An 18,246-nucleotide genomic window follows, 5' to 3' on the forward strand; every position below is an offset into this window, starting at 1 on the left:
TACACCCCCCCCCCCCCACAATGACTTGCAGTTTTGGTCAAGAGTTGCCCTTGCTGGTTTCTAAGTGGTAATATCATTCATCATTGCTAAAAGTTTTTCTTTCTCTCTATGCCTTGTCAAGGTGTCTGCGGTGCCCCAGCACACCCCAGGTGAGGCGGTGGAGCCCACTGAGATGAAGGTGGCCGAGGTGCTGTTTGACGCTGCGGACGCCAACGCTATTGAGGAGGTGAACCTGGCCTATGAGAACGTTAAGGAGGTTGACGGCTTGGATGTGTCCAAGGAGGGCATGGAGGCCTGGGAGGCGGCAATGAAGCGTTACGACGAGCGCATTGACCGCGTGGAGACCCGCATCACTGCCCGCCTCCGTGACCAGCTGGGAACGGCCAAGAATGCCAACGAGATGTTCCGTATCTTCTCGCGTTTCAACGCGCTGTTCGTGCGCCCCCACATCCGCGGCGCCATCCGCGAGTACCAGACACAGCTCATCCAGCGCGTCAAAGATGACATTGAGTCACTGCACGACAAGTTCAAGGTGCAGTACCCACAGAGCCAATCATGCAAGATGAGCCACGTGCGTGACCTGCCACCTGTGTCGGGCTCCATCATCTGGGCCAAGCAGATCGACCGGCAGCTGACCGCCTACATGAAGCGTGTGGAAGACGTGCTGGGCAAAGGCTGGGAGAACCACGTGGAGGGCCTCAAGTTGAAGCAGGATGGCGACAGCTTCCGCGCCAAGCTCAACACCCAGGAGATATTTGACGATTGGGCACGCAAGGTGCAGCAGCGCAACCTGGGCGTGTCGGGACGCATCTTCACCATTGAGACCAGCCGGGCCCGCGGTCGCACAGGAAACATGCTGAAGCTCAAGGTCAACTTCTTGCCCGAGATCATCACGCTGTCTAAGGAGGTGCGCAACCTCAAGTGGCTGAGCTTCCGTGTGCCGCTTGCCATCGTCAACAAGGCACACCAGGCCAACCAGCTCTATCCATTCGCCATCTCCCTGATCGAGAGCGTGCGCACGTACGAGCGCACCTGCGAGAAGGTGGAGGAGCGCATCTCCATCTCGCTGCTGGTGGCTGGCCTCAAGAAGGAAGTGCAGGCTCTGGTCACGGAGGGCATTGCCCTGGTCTGGGAGTCCTACAAACTGGACCCCTACGTCCAGCGCCTGGCCGAGACCGTCTTCAACTTCCAGGAGAAGGTCAGTGTTTTTTGTAACCATAAGGTTGGATCTCACCTGGCAATTTTTATTTTAAGTGTGCAGTTGCAAGACTTGCATTCCGCACTTGAAGATCGTATGTTCGGATTCTGCCCTGAATGAATGTATGATATTCATGTATTTTGTTTTCCAGGTGGACGACCTCCTGCTCATCGAGGAGAAGATCGACCTTGAAGTGCGCTCTCTCGAGACCTGCATGTACGAACACAAGACCTTCACAGAGATCCTCAACCGCGTGCAGAAAGCTGTGGATGACCTCAACCTGCACTCCTATTCTAACTTACCCATCTGGGTCAACAAGCTGGACATTGAGGTCTGTGCAAATCCTTACAACACTCTCCAGTGTACTTTCTGTGTTGTTTTGGGGCCTACTGTTCACATTCCTGAGGAAATTCCTATTCCTATAGTTGTCCTGGAACATGACCAGTAGGGGCCACAAATACCAGCACCTATTCTGTTGCTGCTGGTCCCTGTTCTGGTAAAAAAAAAAAAAAAGTGTTTTATTGAATCAATATTCATTAGAAATTGTATTTTCCCTTTGTGTAGATTGAAAGGATCCTCGGGGTGCGTCTGCAGGCTGGGCTCAGGGCCTGGACCCAGGTTCTCCGGGGTCAGATGGAGGACAAGGCTGATGTGGACATGGACACAGAGGCCCCTCAAGTCAGCCACAAGCCTGGCGGAGAGCCCAAGATCAAGGTAAGGGGGTAAAGACTGCAGGAGGAGGATTGATTTGATAAGAATATAACGAATAAAATGTCTTCCCAAAAGCACAAATTGCAGTTTATGAAACTTTTTTTTTTTTCTACTTGTGAAAGAACGTTGTACATGAGCTGAGGATCACCAACCAAGTGATCTACCTAAACCCGCCCATTGAAGACTGTCGCTACAAGCTCTACCAGGAGATGTTTGCCTGGAAGATGGTCATCCTCTCTCTGCCCAGGATCCAGAGCCAAAGATACCAGGTCTGGAGGCCATGCAGAGCACCTTTTATATATTCAATTCATTGCCATCACCTAGCTAACTGCTTTAGCAAGTTAGTATTGAATTCATTGCTATCACCTAGCTAGCTTCTTTAGCAAGTTAGTATTGAATTCAGTGATATCATCAAGCTAGCCTCTCTAGCATGCTGGGTACCAGTACATGGGATGTTTTGGTATAGGTTGCTATAGTTGATGTATTGGTGTCCTGGCCACTAGGTGGGCGTCCACTATGAGCTGTCTGAGGAGGAGAAGTTCTACAGGAACGCACTGACAAGAATGCCAGACGGCCCAGCTGCCCTGGAGGAGGCTTACAACTCGGTCAAGGACAACGTCAACGAGGTGGAGCAGTACGTCAAGGTATGCAATCAATCGTGTTGATGTATTGGTGTCCTTAACATTTCTGTATATGTGTCAGATTTAGCCAGCTAGCTATTTGAAACACCCATAAATTATACTGGATCTTTTTCTCAATTGTCTATTTTTGTGTCCTTGGTTCCTCCCCATGTACCTTGTCCTCCAATGTATTTTTGAGCACAAGAAGCAAATGACGATTATTGAGATTAATCCCAAGATGGAGTTCACTTCAGCTATTGGTTCTGTCACTCACCCATGTGTCTCTGTTGTGTAGGTATGGCTGCAGTACCAATGCCTGTGGGACATGCAGGCAGAGAACATCTACAACCGCCTGGGGGAGGATCTGACCAAGTGGCAAGCCCTGTTGGTCCAGATCCGCAAAGCCAGGGGGACCTTCGACAACGCTGAGACCAAGAAGGAGTTTGGGCCCGTGGTCATTGACTATGGCAAGGTAAAGAGACTGACGATTCAGCAATAGAGTAGAGCAATTTCTGCTGTTCTGTTCAGTTGTGCGCTGATGAGATGCATTGTTGCCTAGAAATGTGGTGATGCGGATTGGTTGTATACTTTGTTCAACTCCAGGTCCAGTCCAAGGTGAACCTGAAGTATGACTCCTGGCACAAAGAGGTTCTCAGCAGGTTCGGCCAGATGCTGGGCAACAACATGCAGGACTTCCACTCCCAGATCTCCAAGGTAAGCCCCCTCCTCTCTGCCAAGATAAACTGGTTTCATTGTAGTCACTGGCAATATGTTCCATTGTCATAACTAGCATGAAACTTAGAATGCACACCCAATACATTGCTTCATTTTAAGTGGCATGTTAGTGTGGCTGTTGGAGCAGACTATTTGTCTCTATCTGATTTCAACTCCCCTGTCCTTCATCTGTCCCACCACAGTCCCGCCAAGAGCTGGAGCAGCACTCGGTGGACACCGCCAGCACTTCGGACGCTGTGACCTTCATCACCTATGTCCAGACGCTCAAACGCAAGATCAAGCAGTTTGAGAAGAACGTGGATGTAAGTACTGTCGAAATGATTTTTCATACGATCCTCACAAGCTGTGACCTCAAATCGTTGTCATGGGGTGAGAACTCGTACACAAGCACGCGCACAGTCAATGCTGCTGTTCGATTTATATACTATTGATTCCACTACCCACGTTCTATTTTTTAAATACATTCCATTACTATTACGCATCTCCCTCTTCTATTACTTCTAATACTTGTCATTTTTTAAATGAAAGTATTGATTAATGTACTGCATTGTTGATGGCGCTAGCACAAGTATTTCACTGCCCTCTTTTTTTTACCCCGCTGTTAACTGTATGTGATGTACATTTGATTTTGATTTTTTTGATATGAAAAGATGGATGGATTTTTAAAATCCTGACTTCTTTCTTCGCAGCTTTTCCGCAACGGTCAGCGGCTTCTCGAGAAGCAGCGCTTCCAGTTCCCGCCATCGTGGCTGTACATCGACAACATCGAGGGCGAGTGGGGTGCTTTCAGCGACATCATGAAGCGCAAGGACACGGCCATCCAGCAGCAAGTGGCCAACTTGCAGATGAAGATCGTCCAGGAAGACAAAGCCGTGGAGGGTCGCACCATCGATCTCCTTGCGGACTGGGAGAAGACCAAACCGGTGGCTGTAAGAGAAAATCATTTAAGATACATTTTTGTTTGAAAGATTGATGTAAAGGATGGTTTTTATTTAATTTGATCTTTGCATAAATCTTTCATATGAGTTTCGCACTTGGAATTTTGGTGAGGGTATAAGCTGATCCTAGATCTGTTGTTCCATAGGGGGCCCTGCGTCCAGAGGAGGCCCTCCAGTCTCTCACCATCTACGAGGGAAAGTTTGGCCGGCTGAAGGATGATCGGGATAAGTGTTCCCGAGCCAAAGAGGCCTTGGAGCTGACCGACACTGGCCTGCTGAGCGGCAGCGAAGAGAGAGTTCAGGTATGATTGTCACACCTCTGTCTTTTTAAACTAGAGGTGTTATCTTTTAAGCACTATGCTATCTGCAGCCAGCCGCTACTGCATTTTAGACTGTTCATTAGTCCGTGTAAGAGCAACTCGGCATATGACCTCGTTGTTCCCCTTGCCTCATTGTGCCTGGAGTCTTGGTATATCTGTCGATACAAACATGTCACTTCACAGTAAGATGTCCTCATGCTCCTCTGTGGTGCTAAAGTTTGATCTGTTTCTATGTGCTGTAGGTGGCTCTGGAGGAGCTGCAGGACCTGAAGGGGGTGTGGTCAGAGCTGTCCAAGGTGTGGGAGCAGATTGACCAGGCCAAGGAGCAGCCCTGGGTCTCTGTTCAACCACGCAAGGTAAGATTAATTTGTCTTTGTGTTCAAGGACACTGTGGACCATGTCTGTTTAGGGCCCATCTATTGGGCCAAGTCTGTTAGTGTAATGTGTATCTGTATTTCCGATTTTTGTAGCTGCGTCAGAGTTTAGACGGCCTGCTAAATGAGCTGAAGAACTTCCCAGCTCGACTGAGGCAGTATGCGTCCTACGAGCACGTCCAGAGGCTTCTCAAGAGTTACATGAAGGTAAGACCCTGTATTTCCCTCGGTACTAGTCGAAACTAGACATTGCATTGTTGCAATTGAAAAGTAGTTACTTGAGACAAAAGATTGAACCATGTCTGGTTGACATTCCTCTTGGATGGGAAAAGCTTGGACAAAAACTTTGTACTTGTGATCAGGATGTTATTCAATATTAACGTCTACAATATACCTGAATCAAGTTTCCTATCCTAACACTAAACGGTCCTTTTGTCTCGTCACTCAGATCAATATGCTGGTGATCGAGCTGAAGTCGGAGGCCCTGAAGGATCGCCACTGGAAGCAGTTGATGAAGCGTCTGCACGTGAACTGGGTGCTGTCGGAGCTGACTCTGGGTCAGATCTGGGACGTGGACCTGCAGAGGAACGAGATGGTGGTGAGAGACGTGCTGCTGGTGGCCCAGGGAGAGATGGCCCTGGAGGAGTTCCTCAAACAGGTAACCACAACATTCCACTTAAACAAATCTTTGTTCCCTGCAGCGCAATTACAAAAATGATAAAGGATTTAAAATCTGGGTAGTCAAGTATGTCCATAGAGACTGCAATATTAGTGCACCTTTCGACCAATTGGTGATCAAGTCATGTCTATGACAGTAAGTGGCAATATTGATGTATTTTTCCATTGGTCCGGGACAGATCCGTGAGGTCTGGAACGCCTACGAGCTGGACCTGATCAACTACCAGAACAAGTGCCGTCTGATCCGCGGCTGGGACGACCTCTTCAACAAGGTCAAGGAGCATATCAACAGCGTGTCAGCCATGAAGCTGTCACCTTACTACAAGGTCGGTGGACGTTTAAATTCAAATGGGTTCTTGCCAGAGATGTACTCTTGATCTTGTGGTCTTTACATCATATAAATGCAGTCTTGGTCTCGTGATGGGATCTGGTTTCTTAAGAGGTTGGGCCTGGATCTCAAGGGATCTGGGCTGGTCTTGGTCTGGATCTCGAGTTCCTGTCTTGACTCAGTCTCTGGTTCTTGTCGGATAGTATAAGAACACATGGTTTACATGGTACGGTCCTAGTCTCCATGAGGCATTAACGGTTCCTTCTGTGTGCCATCAGGTGTTTGAGGAAGATGCTATGAGCTGGGAGGACAAGCTGAACCGGATCATGGCCTTGTTTGACGTGTGGATCGATGTCCAGCGCCGCTGGGTCTACCTGGAAGGCATCTTCACTGGCAGTGCTGACATCAAACACCTGCTGCCTGTGGAGACCCAGAGGTTCTCGAGGTAAGATCCGTAGTTCTTCTCTTCTGATCTTCTCCTCTGATACATTTTGTGACGGAATCAAGGAAATATTTGAGGTTCCCCCCCTTGTCACCTAAGATTGGGAATAGGCCAAAGAACCTTGTCTGTGGTAAGGAGGACTTGGTAAAGATCTTGGTAAGCTTTTCGGGGATACCTAGTCAGTTCAACTGAAATGTGTCTTCTGCGTTTAACCCAACCCCTCTGAATCAGAGGTGCGGTGGGGCTGCTTTAATTGACATCCACTTCATCGGCAACTGCGCTTTGCTCTGGGGCCGAACAACAGATTTTTACTTTGTCAGCTCAGGGATTCGATCCAGCAACCTTTCGGTTACTGGCCCAACGCTCCTACCCGCCAGGCTACCTGCCACCCCAAGATAACATTGCTCAACCTTTTATTTATCTCTCCCATATAGCATCAGCACAGAGTTCCTGGCTCTGATGAAAAAGGTAACCAAGTCTCCTTTGGTGATGGACGTGCTGAACATCCAGGGGGTGCAGAGGTCTCTGGAGAGGCTGGCCGACCTGCTGGGAAAGATCCAGAAGGCTCTTGGAGAGTACCTGGAGAGGGAGAGGTCCTCATTCCCCAGGTAAGATGTTATCCATGTCTCTTAATAGTGTCATCTGCCATAGGCCTGTCTCTCATTTCCGTTTTTGGGAAAAATCTGGGAAATCCTATATCCGGTCTAAAGTGTAGGGTCTTTTCTCAATAGAAATGGCTCAAACCAAGAGCAAGTCCTGTTGTAGCGTACCTCTTGGTTGGAATTCTGAAAAAACAGGGCCGTATCTAAAGCTTCGCACTTTAAAGTCAACCCTGGGTTGGGCTGGCCTTGGTGGGCTAGCTCAAATTGCGTTTCCACGACCTTGGTTAGAGAAATTATGTAATGTTGCTAGCTAGCCAATATGACTGTGCAGCTAGCTTTGCTAATGTTGCTAGCTAGAAAACTAAAACATTTTGCAAAGTCCTTTGGCAACAACTAGCTTAATAAACTTGCTAGCAATGTTGAAGAAATAATTAAATTAACCCTCACCACACTGTAACTAAAGTTACCTTATACTCCCAACGCCAGCTAGCCAAATGTTTAGCTTGCTAGCTAAACGGTTAGCATCTTCGCCTACATAACAGGCTAACTAGCTGAATTCTTAACTTTGCTTCCCATGTCACTGGCTACTAGCTAGCAGGCAAACAAAACACACCAGACAGGTTTGATAGCAGGGATTTTAGTGAGCTATCTCACATCTGCTAGCCAGCATTTTTCAACTCTGATTTGCAAGCTAACGTTAGCTAGCGTTTGAGGGCCGACTGTTCTTATAAATGTTTGTGTAGTGCAAAAATAAATGACGGATCCACTTGTGTTGGTTATTTGTGTCATGTCTGACTACTGCAGTACTGCTTGTCCATATGCTAGCTAAAAGCAACAAACCCAGACAAACTAAACATGAAAGCATCCAACAGCGATCAGCTTGTCATTAGCTGGCTAACGTTAGCTATATTATAGCTATGAAGTATTGTTGACTCTTACTGTTTTTTAAATAAAATTATATATTTATTTGATAGTATATACATAGCCTTAGCAGGCTAAGCAGCAAGCTAAGCTTTTTAATCTGTAATATTTAGCCCCCCGTTGAAGAAATTAGTAGTTGCTGTTCATTTAGTATGGTCATTTAGTCCTGTATACACACTGTAAAGTGACTGATGTGTATCCTGAATGTGATGACCATGTTTATTTATGTTTACCAGGTTCTACTTCGTTGGTGATGAAGACTTACTGGAGATCATCGGAAACAGCAAGAACGTTGCCAAGCTGCAGAAGCACTTCAAGAAGATGTTCGCCGGCGTCTCCAGCATCCTGCTGAATGAGGAAAACACGGTGGTGCTGGGCATCTCATCCCGTGAGGGCGAGGAGATCTTCTACAAGACCCCCGTGGACCTCCTCGAGCACCCCAAGATCAACGACTGGCTGACCCTGGTGGAGAAGGAGATGCGGGTCACGCTGGCCAAGCTGCTGGCCGAGTCGGTCACAGAGGTGGGCGCGTTCAACAAGGGCAACTCCATCGAACTCGATAAATACATCGATTGGATCGACCGATACCAGGTACGGAACGTCGCAGTTGGGCTATTGTTCATCCAGCAGTCAGCCATGATCATGTTGAGTCGGCAATGACACAACAGAAATTGGCCACGACCCACAATCAATCAATTTTATTTACATAGCCCTTTTCACAAAAATATTTGTCACGAAGTGGTTAACGGATAGTAATCCGGTTGGTAGCCCCGAAAGAATATCCATGAAAATTGTAGTCTGACCTGTAACGCCCACAAAGATCTTGAAACCAATTTAAACATGTTGAAAAACATCTCTCCCTCTACTAACTCCAGGCTCAGCTGGTAGTGCTGTCTGCTCAGATCGACTGGTCTGAGAAAGTGGATGCCGCTCTGACCACCATCTCGGGTGGCGGGGACATGTCGCCCATGTCGAGCGTGCTGACCAATGTGGAGGCCACCCTGAACGTGCTGGCCGACACCGTGCTGATGGAGCAGCCTCCACTCCGCAGGAGGAAGCTGGAACACCTGGTGAGTGGGAGATGACACATCGGCAGACATTCTGGACAAGTTGGTTTGGAAGAATGGGTGTAGCTTTTGAGAAGAGCTTTCTCCAAGTAGGATTTCAAAGATGATTAATTGTTAAATGCACAGACTTTGGCATCAAGCTTTTCTCTGTCAGTCCCACTATCCAAACGGATGATAAAGTAAACTGTTTGTGCTCCTTTCCTATAGATCACTGAGCTGGTCCACCAGAGGGACGTGACCAGGCAACTGATAAAAAACAAGGTCGACAACCCCAAGTCGTTTGAGTGGCTCAGCCAGATGCGCTTCTACTTTGACCCCAAGCAGACGGACGTGCTGCAGCAGCTGTCCATCCAGATGGCCAACGCCAAGTTCAACTATGGCTTTGAGTATCTAGGAGTCCAGGACAAGCTGGTCCAGACCCCGCTGACCGACCGCTGCTACCTGACCATGACCCAGGCCCTGGAGGCCAGGTTCGGTGGAGCGCCCTTTGGTACGCTCCAAGAACTGCATGCCACTCTCTAGACAAGGCCTGGGTAACTCCAGTCCTCAGGGGCCTGATTGGTGTCACACTTTTGCCCCAGCTAACACACAGGACTCCAATAATCAACTAATCATGATCTTTAGTTAAACGTGTAATTAGTTTAAATCAGGTGTGTTTGTTAGGGATGGGGGGGAAAGTCTGACACCAATCAGGCCCCCGAGGGAGGACTGGAATTGCCCAGGCCTGCTGTCGACTCTACATAGCCAATAAAGTAGACAGTTTAAATTCTGAAAGCCAAACTGAGTTGTAACTTTATAGCATATCCTCTGGTGATTTTTCGCTCTTTATTTCCAGGGCCCGCTGGAACTGGAAAGACCGAGTCTGTGAAGGCTCTGGGTCACCAGCTGGGACGCTTCGTCCTGGTCTTCAACTGTGACGAGACTTTCGACTTCCAGGTACGCTAATACTGACTGATACTTTACACTAAAAGAGGCTAATCTTGGATTAATGTTATTTTCCGAATCAGAGAAGCCTTTCTTTTATTTATTTTTTTTATGAAGAAGATCTGTTTATCTGTCTCCAGGCGATGGGTCGTATCTTCGTGGGCTTGTGCCAGGTAGGCGCCTGGGGCTGCTTTGACGAGTTCAATCGTCTGGAGGAGAGGATGCTGTCGGCCGTCTCACAGCAGGTCCAGTTCATCCAGGTGGCCCTGAGGGAGCACAGCAACCCCAACCGAGACCGCAGTACGTATCTCCACAGACTCATTAAAAGCTTCTTAGAATTTCATTTGAAAGTGCTTTTTAGTCCATGAAAATGTGTTGTCCGAGAGGCCTGATGTTATATAAAAAAAAAAACATCAAATGTTGAATGACTGCTGACAATTATTTCATTGTTCATTTCAAACCACGCATGTTTTCATATGGCGGTGCACTTACGAATGTAAGTTAGTCAATGTTGCCGTTTCCCCCTTCTCCAGGTGCTCCTGTCACCTGTGAGCTGCTCAACAAGCAGGTGAAGGTGAGCCCCGACATGGCCATCTTCATCACCATGAACCCCGGCTACGCCGGCCGCTCAAACCTGCCCGACAATCTGAAGAAGCTGTTCCGCTCCTTGGCCATGACCAAGCCCGACCGCCAACTCATCGCCCAGGTCATGCTCTACTCACAGGGTTTCCGCACCGCGGAGATCCTGGCCAAGAAGATCGTGCCCTTCTTCAAGTATGTACTATATTATCTACTATTATGTAGTATGTACTATATTTCCAACAACGTTTGAGAGATCAAATAATGTGAAATCTTTCATGCATGCCAGCACTACTACCCTTGAAAGCTCTATTGGTTTTGTGTTCCTTCTCATTGACTGAAAATCTATTTTTCTCTCTGTGCACCTGCAGGCTGTGCGACGAACAGCTTTCATCCCAGAGTCACTACGACTTTGGCCTGCGAGCTCTCAAGAGCGTGCTGGTCAGCGCCGGCAACGTGAAGCGGGAGCGCATCCAGAGGATCAAGAAGGATAAGCGTGAGCGCGGCGAGAACGTGGACGAGAACGAGATCGCGGAGAACCTCCCCGAACAGGAGGTAAAGGAACTGAAGTATCTTTGGGTTTTCTCTCTTCAGTTTTCTGCATTATTAAAACATACTAAAACTACAGTCACAATACACTTCCAGTTTTATGACCACCAGCTAATCCCATGAGCCATATTTTTTTTTACACTGGTTTAGGAGACCATGCCACCCAAAGTATAAAGATTAAAAGGCCTGCCAATATTGCATGTAAGGCATGGCTTTTCTGTTATCTAGAAGGGGTTGTCGCCTAACCTAGAAGATAAGTCCCCTTTCCTCTGTGTCCCTGTGGAAGTGATAGGACCTCTAGAAGGGATGTCACCGACCTCTGTGTGTCTCTGTCTGTGTTCAGATCCTGATCCAGAGTGTGTGTGAGACCATGGTACCCAAGCTGGTGGCTGAGGACATCCCCCTGCTGTTCAGCCTGCTGTCGGACGTCTTCCCAGGCGTGCAGTACATGCGTGGCGAGATGACGGCTCTGCGCGAAGAGCTCCGCAAGGTCTGCGCCGAGATGTTCCTCACCTATGGAGACGGAGATGACGTGGGCAGCATGTGGGTTGAGAAGGTACGTAATGTCGTCCCCAATTATTCACTGTGTGGTTTCACCCAGAAATATACACCTACTCAATCTAGGTGTGCAAGGCTGTCATTAAGTCAAATGGTGGCTATTTTGAAGAATCTCAAATATAAAATATATTTTGATCTGTTTAGCACTTTTTTGTGGTTACGACATGATTCCATATGTGTTCATAGTTTTGATGTCTTCACTATTATTCTACAAAGTAGAAAATAGTAAAAATAGAGAAAAACCCTTGAATGAGTAGGTGTTCTAAAACTTTTGACCTGTAGTGTAGATTGGCAAAACCAAACTCTCTATGACAGTATTGTTACTACTTTGAACTCTAACTTGAATGTAATTCCCTTAGAACCTTTGGTGCCGACATTGATTAAAATGTCTGAATTTGAAACCAAGTTTGTCTGCACTCCCAAGATGTCAGCTAAGTGTCAAGTCTGTAATGTTAAACCATATCATTCCAGGTGCTCCAACTGTACCAGATCACCCAGATCAACCACGGCCTGATGATGGTGGGACCCTCTGGCAGTGGCAAGACCATGGCCTGGAGGGTGCTGCTCAAAGCCCTGGAGCGCCTGGAGGGGATGGAGGGTGTGGCCCACATCATCGACCCCAAGGCCATCAGCAAGGACCACCTGTACGGAACCCTAGACCCCAACACCCGTGAGTGGACCGATGGGCTCTTCACGCACGTGCTCAGGAAGTAAGTATTAGCAGGCTTCAATGTAATGTATTGTTGTTCAAGCTATTCTATGTAGTGTGTTGATTTTAAGCACCACATGGTCTCGTGACACGACTGGTGTCCCCCAGGGCTCCGAACTAAGCCCTCTTGGTGTCTCTTGTCATTGTCGGGTTGATGACACTCCAAAAGTTTTTCTCTTTTTGTATTCCAAATCCAGTCAATTAATTAATCGATTGTTTTGGGGATTTTTCATCCCAGGATCATTGACAACGTGAGAGGCGAGTTGCAGAAACGGCAATGGATTATCTTTGATGGTGACGTGGACCCCGAGTGGGTAGAGAATCTCAACTCTGTGCTGGACGACAACAAGTTGCTCACCTTGCCCAACGGAGAGCGTCTCAGCCTGCCGCCAAACGTATGTCGTGTCCCCTCGAGCCAGATCCCTTTTTAATGAAAAAAAATCCAGAACCATAACACAAGCTTTACATCTGTAATACCATTGGTCACCCTGTGAAGTCCACTTTTGAAACACACTTGCACATACTGATTCAGTTTTAGTCCAGGTGGAGGTTTAATTTGAGTGTGAAACTGCGCCATTGAATTAAACTGGTCATTATCTTTTAGTCAAAAAAAAAAAGATCTAGAAAGAGTTGTGTGCAACTCTTTTATTTATTTATTTATATAGTTTACAGTTTATTCACTGTTAGTCAGCACCACCACACTAAACAATTATATCTGGGTGTGTTCCAGCTCCAGCTTTTTATTGGTCCAAAGGGGACTACCATTAAAACGATTTACATTTGGATCTGTGACATCAGCATTCCTCTCCATAATGTGGTGTCTGTAGGTGCGCATCATGTTCGAGGTGCAGGATCTGAAGTATGCCACCCTGGCCACTGTGTCACGTTGTGGCATGGTCTGGTTCAGCGAAGACGTGCTCAGCACTGACATGATCTTCAACCACTTCCTGGCGCGTCTGCGCAGCATCCCATTGGACGAGGGCGAAGATGAGGCTTTCCGCATGCACAAGGGCACCGAGGACGAGGGCGAGGAGACCGCCTCCCCCATGCTGCAGGTTGGTACTGTTGCTACCCGGGTCCTGTTCAGTAGGGTGCAACAAAACACTTGTTTCACTCTGTTGGAAAACATTTTCTCCCTATTGAACACAGCCCTGGCTCATCTAGCGTTACGTTAACAGTCTTATAACACCCCCCCATTGTCCTCTCTCTCCCCCTCTCCAGATCCAGAGGGACACAGCGGCCATCCTGCAGCCCTACTTCACCTCCACTGGGCTGGTGATCAAGACCCTGGAGCACGCCTCCAAGATGGAGCACATCATGGATTTCACGCGGCTGCGTTGTATGGGTTCCCTGTTCTCCATGCTACACCAGGCCTGCCGCAACGTGGCGCTCTACAACAACAACCACTCAGACTTCCCCATGCCCAACGACCAGCTGGAGCGCTACATGCAGGTCAGTCAGCGGTGCCACAGCGCCTCCTGCTTGTGGGGAGGCTAAATGGAGTCCCTCAGGGCTTGGTGTCAATTCCATTTGAATTCATTTAAATTTAGAAGATTAATTGAAATTGTAGTTCAAGAATTGAGTAGTTAGGGGGGGGGGGGGGGGGGGTTCAAATGTTTTTTTCAATTTACTTGGTGGATTGATTGAGTTGAAACTATCCTGTCAGACTGGAAACTTACCCCAGAGAATTAAATCTGATGAATCCAGAGAACATTGCACTAAGCGTCATTATTATTATTATTGAGTGCTTTTCAAGAATCCAAACAATAATACTACATGGGTTTGTAACAATGCTGCACTAATTGTGAACTTGATTTTTGTACAATAAATATATTAGAAAAAATAATGAATGGGTTTTATAAATGTTAAACATTATTTCTGCCGTTTGTGTCCACAGAGGTACTTGATCTACGCCGTGCTGTGGTCCTTCTCAGGCGACGGCCGGCTGAAGATACGTGGCGAGCTGGGTGAATATATTCGCCGCATCACCACTGTGCCCCTGCCTTCGGCGCCCAACGTGCCCATCATCGACTACGAGGTAGGAATGGACGTGCTCTTGAATCTCAGATCATCAAGCTGAATAACAAAGTGGCTCACCCATTTAACTCTCATTAAAATTCAAAAGGTTATTTATTTATTTTTTTTGTCCTATCCTGTGGTAGAACTGGAGCCAGGGCATAACATTAACTTTACATTTTAAATGAATCAACTTTTTGGTCCACCAACCACTGGCAGGTATATAAAAAAAATCTACCAGCCATGTTTTTTACCAGACAAATGTAAAAAAAAAAATGGCACTAAAATTACACCAACAAAACAAAAATGGATGAGGATGCTTTGTAATGTTTCTAAAACATATGTATTACTAGTTAGAAGTAGTGTGATATGTTTAATTTCATTTTTTGTGACCTTGAGTATTTTAACCAAAATATCACAGATGAGACAAATGTTCACCTGCCCCTTTAAGGGCAGGGGGTTACCGTGGTAATGTAACAAGTCATGTTTGTGCCCGTGAGATTCTGTTGAAACTCAAAAATAGAAAAACATCCTAGCTTGTGAACAAACTATGTAAACAGCTGGGAAACACAAGGACAAAGTCTCACTTCAGTAGATTTTTCATTCTAAAAATGAATCTTTCACTCAGCTCTTCACAAGCGAGGCAGTGTGAGGAGTCATAGTTCTTTGTTGCGATTTCATTTACCAGCTATGAAACAAAACGACAAATACTTTTAAGACTGCTACTGCAGCATTGATATTACTATAAATGTGATCATACTTGACTAGTGAAATACTTGCACTGTGGAGCCCCGACCACCCGCTAACGTGGCTGGTGGAATATAATTTTTACCCGCCGATGCCAAAATGTATCAGCATGTGGCGCGTGTTAGACCCTGACAGGAGCCCTGAGTTTTTCCTGTTTTCCTGACCATATGAGCTAACTAGGAAAACTTCTTGTCCCTAGAATTTTACCACAACCCTCATTGTTTTTGTTCCTGTCAGGTCACCATCTCCGGCGAGTGGCAGTCTTGGCAGGGCAAGGTGCCACAGATCGAAGTGGAGACCCACAAGGTGGCTAGCCCGGATGTTGTGGTACCCACCCTGGACACGGTGCGCCACGAAGCCCTGCTCTACACCTGGCTGGCTGAGCACAAGCCCCTGGTCCTCTGCGGCCCGCCCGGCTCGGGTAAAACCATGACCTTGTTCAGCGCCCTCCGAGCTCTGCCTGACATGGAGGTAAGTGTGGTCCCATCAGGAACGCTGTTTACTGGGGTTAGATGGCGCTAGACCTGTGGGTTTCAATTGTAGTCTAAACTGTCGTGGGGTGATTCTCAAAATGCATACTACCGTGCTCTGAGCACTCGAGGGTCGGAGTACGAGTCCAAATCAAAGTATGAGTTCAGTTATCAAATGCGTACTCTCTTTGTACGTATTTTCACTCATGCATCGTTGTGGGTTTCAACTGGAAGTATGCAAAGAAATAAGAGGCAAACGCGTAAAAAAAATAATTACACAATGTATTTAAAATCAATGTAATGTTTTATGCGTTCTCCGTGCAAGAACGTCCTCTGAGAAAACACTCGGAACACGGTAGTATGCATATTTTTTTGTTGTTGTGCTGAATTGGAACAAAAGCAGGCGCACCCCTTTAGCTGGTCACCATAGAGATGGACTTAGGTCAGCTTCCAATGTCCACTTAGAATGCATACCACTTGGAATGCAAAACCCAATACATTGCTAATTCCACAATAAGTATGCTAGTGTGGACATTGGACCAGAAGCTACATCTTCAAGTGTGCCAATGAGTCTTTCAAATGAATAATAGGTCTTCCTGCCTAAATTAACCCTTTCACCTCTGCTCCCAGGTTGTGGGTCTGAACTTCTCCAGTGCCACCACCCCGGAGCTCCTGCTAAAGACCTTCGATCACTACTGCGAGTACCGTCGCACGCCCAACGGTGTGGTCCTGGCCCCCGTGCAGCTGGGCAAGTGGCTGGTGCTCTTTTGTGATGAGATCAACTTGCCTGACATGGACAAATATGGTACCCAGAGGGTCATCTCCTTCCTCAGACAGGTGAGGCGGTTTCGGCGTGTACATACATACACACGTACTGGCTGTGTCTCAATAGGTTTAACATGACTGCTTCCTCAATGGTCTTTCTACCTACCAGTGGTACTGAAGTAAAGGAGACCAGGAAGGATGCCATTTGAGAATGGGCCGGTGTGTTCTGAAGTTAAAGGCAAGGATGGGCAACCCTGGTCCTGGACCGCAGGCACTTCATGTTTTTTATTTTTTATTTAACCGACCTGTGTTGAATTTAGGAAATCACTGAATTGATCAATTATCTGTTGATCAGGTGTGTTGCCTGCAGCACTCCAGGAACAGGGTTTCCTACCCCTGCACTAAGGCCTATGTTATGCTGAGTTCCTGCGAGAGCATTAGCTCACCTTCCTCTGGTGTTTTCCCCTGCAGATGGTGGAGCATGGAGGCTTCTACCGTACCTCAGACCAGACCTGGGTCAAGCTGGAGAGGATCCAGTTTGTGGGAGCCTGTAACCCCCCCACCGACCCCGGCAGGAAGCCCCTCACCCACAGGTACTGTCAACATGACCTATGTCCATTTTGAGACCATGTAGCTTTTTCCTAGGTCTTGTTTAGTAGTAGCGACTCACATGGCACACAGCGAGGGAGCGATGTGACAAACTCTAGCAAAACGTTTTGAAACGGGAAAAGGAGTGTTTTGTATAGGTGAAGTAGTCCCCTACCCGTTTTCAGTCAGTTTTCTACCGTTTGGTGCCTAATGAATACGACCCCGGAGTCGACTCACTGTGGTCGGTTTTGAATGATGGGTAACTGTTGGTATTTTTTTTATTTATTTATTTTTTATTCCAGGTTCCTGCGCCACGTGCCAGTGGTGTACGTGGACTACCCCGGCCCCGCCTCCCTCACTCAGATCTACGGCACCTTCAACCGGGCCATGCTGCGTCTCATCCCCTCGCTGCGTACCTTCGCTGAGCCACTCACCGCCGCCATGGTGGAGTTCTACACCATGTCTCAGGTAAGAGCTTACATATCAAACCTAGACGGATAAAGTAGTAGAGGTATTTACAGTTATCTGCAGTAGTAGAGGTATTTACAGTTATCTGCAGTAGTAGAAGTATCTACAGTAGTAGAGGTATTTACAGTTATCTGCAGTAGTAGAAGTATCTACAGTAGTAGAGGTATTTACAGTTATCTGCAGTAGTAGAGGTATCTACAGTAGTAGAGGTATTTACAGTTATCTGCAGTAGTAGAGGTATTTACAGTTATCTGCAGTAGTAGAGGTATCTACAGTAGTAGAGGTATTTACAGTTATCTGCAGTAGTAGAGGTATTTACAGTAGCAGAAGTATTTACAGTAGTATTTTGAGTTTTGCCATGACTTACGCCATGTTATTTTGATATCTGACTGACTAACAAGATCAATGGGGGCCCCCTGGAGGTCAGGGCCCCTGGGCGCGTGCCCGGTCCGTATTCGACGACAATTAGTTTAGATGGCTGGCGTAGACCAACATGCTCATCTAAAAATGGTTACCTGTCAGTGACTGACAAAACCAGAGAAAAACTGCTGATGCAAAATCAAATTTTAAAATGGTGTATTCTACTATTCTGACTCTAAACAGTAAGTTGAGACCCTGACTGAGTGGCTATTTTTTATTTTATATATATATATAACGTCACAAACTGATCTGGGACCAGGGTAGACTGGATGTGCTGTAGGGGAACTGACCTTTTTGTCCTCATGGAGCATGTCCCTCTGTCCACTACAGGAACGCTTCACCCAAGACACCCAGCCCCACTACATCTACTCTCCCCGTGAGATGTCCCGCTGGGTGAGGGGCATCTTCGAGGCCCTGCGGCCCCTGGAGACACTCCCTGTGGAGGGTCTCATCCGCATCTGGGCCCATGAGGCCCTGCGCCTCTTCCAGGACAGGTGTGCGGCTACTTCCCTAAGGACT

General features: G+C 47.2%; 1 protein-coding gene across 1 annotated transcript in view; it reads left to right on the forward strand.

Moving 5' to 3' along the window:
- dync1h1 (dynein, cytoplasmic 1, heavy chain 1) overlaps window positions 1-18,246 on the forward strand; it is a 56,122-nt gene that overhangs the window by 13,484 nt on the left and 24,392 nt on the right. The window contains exons 8-41 of the mRNA XM_036955170.2: window positions 122-1,198; window positions 1,350-1,529; window positions 1,763-1,912; window positions 2,032-2,178; window positions 2,413-2,553; window positions 2,825-3,001; window positions 3,133-3,243; window positions 3,447-3,566; window positions 3,954-4,193; window positions 4,349-4,504; window positions 4,765-4,878; window positions 4,993-5,103; window positions 5,345-5,554; window positions 5,754-5,900; window positions 6,181-6,347; window positions 6,779-6,952; window positions 8,104-8,458; window positions 8,743-8,937; window positions 9,142-9,424; window positions 9,770-9,870; window positions 9,999-10,158; window positions 10,392-10,632; window positions 10,809-10,992; window positions 11,330-11,542; window positions 12,016-12,254; window positions 12,492-12,648; window positions 13,081-13,308; window positions 13,475-13,705; window positions 14,151-14,291; window positions 15,254-15,487; window positions 16,117-16,323; window positions 16,723-16,844; window positions 17,142-17,307; window positions 18,058-18,221. Of these exons, the coding sequence (XP_036811065.2) occupies window positions 122-1,198; window positions 1,350-1,529; window positions 1,763-1,912; window positions 2,032-2,178; window positions 2,413-2,553; window positions 2,825-3,001; window positions 3,133-3,243; window positions 3,447-3,566; window positions 3,954-4,193; window positions 4,349-4,504; window positions 4,765-4,878; window positions 4,993-5,103; window positions 5,345-5,554; window positions 5,754-5,900; window positions 6,181-6,347; window positions 6,779-6,952; window positions 8,104-8,458; window positions 8,743-8,937; window positions 9,142-9,424; window positions 9,770-9,870; window positions 9,999-10,158; window positions 10,392-10,632; window positions 10,809-10,992; window positions 11,330-11,542; window positions 12,016-12,254; window positions 12,492-12,648; window positions 13,081-13,308; window positions 13,475-13,705; window positions 14,151-14,291; window positions 15,254-15,487; window positions 16,117-16,323; window positions 16,723-16,844; window positions 17,142-17,307; window positions 18,058-18,221 (7,043 nt within the window). The remainder of the gene's footprint in view (window positions 1-121; window positions 1,199-1,349; window positions 1,530-1,762; window positions 1,913-2,031; window positions 2,179-2,412; window positions 2,554-2,824; window positions 3,002-3,132; window positions 3,244-3,446; window positions 3,567-3,953; window positions 4,194-4,348; window positions 4,505-4,764; window positions 4,879-4,992; window positions 5,104-5,344; window positions 5,555-5,753; window positions 5,901-6,180; window positions 6,348-6,778; window positions 6,953-8,103; window positions 8,459-8,742; window positions 8,938-9,141; window positions 9,425-9,769; window positions 9,871-9,998; window positions 10,159-10,391; window positions 10,633-10,808; window positions 10,993-11,329; window positions 11,543-12,015; window positions 12,255-12,491; window positions 12,649-13,080; window positions 13,309-13,474; window positions 13,706-14,150; window positions 14,292-15,253; window positions 15,488-16,116; window positions 16,324-16,722; window positions 16,845-17,141; window positions 17,308-18,057; window positions 18,222-18,246) is intronic.

Source organism: Oncorhynchus mykiss, chromosome 19, assembly GCF_057628025.1.
Source record: "Oncorhynchus mykiss isolate SJ-2025 chromosome 19, ASM5762802v1, whole genome shotgun sequence".
NCBI classification, from domain to species: Eukaryota; Metazoa; Chordata; class Actinopteri; order Salmoniformes; family Salmonidae; genus Oncorhynchus; species Oncorhynchus mykiss.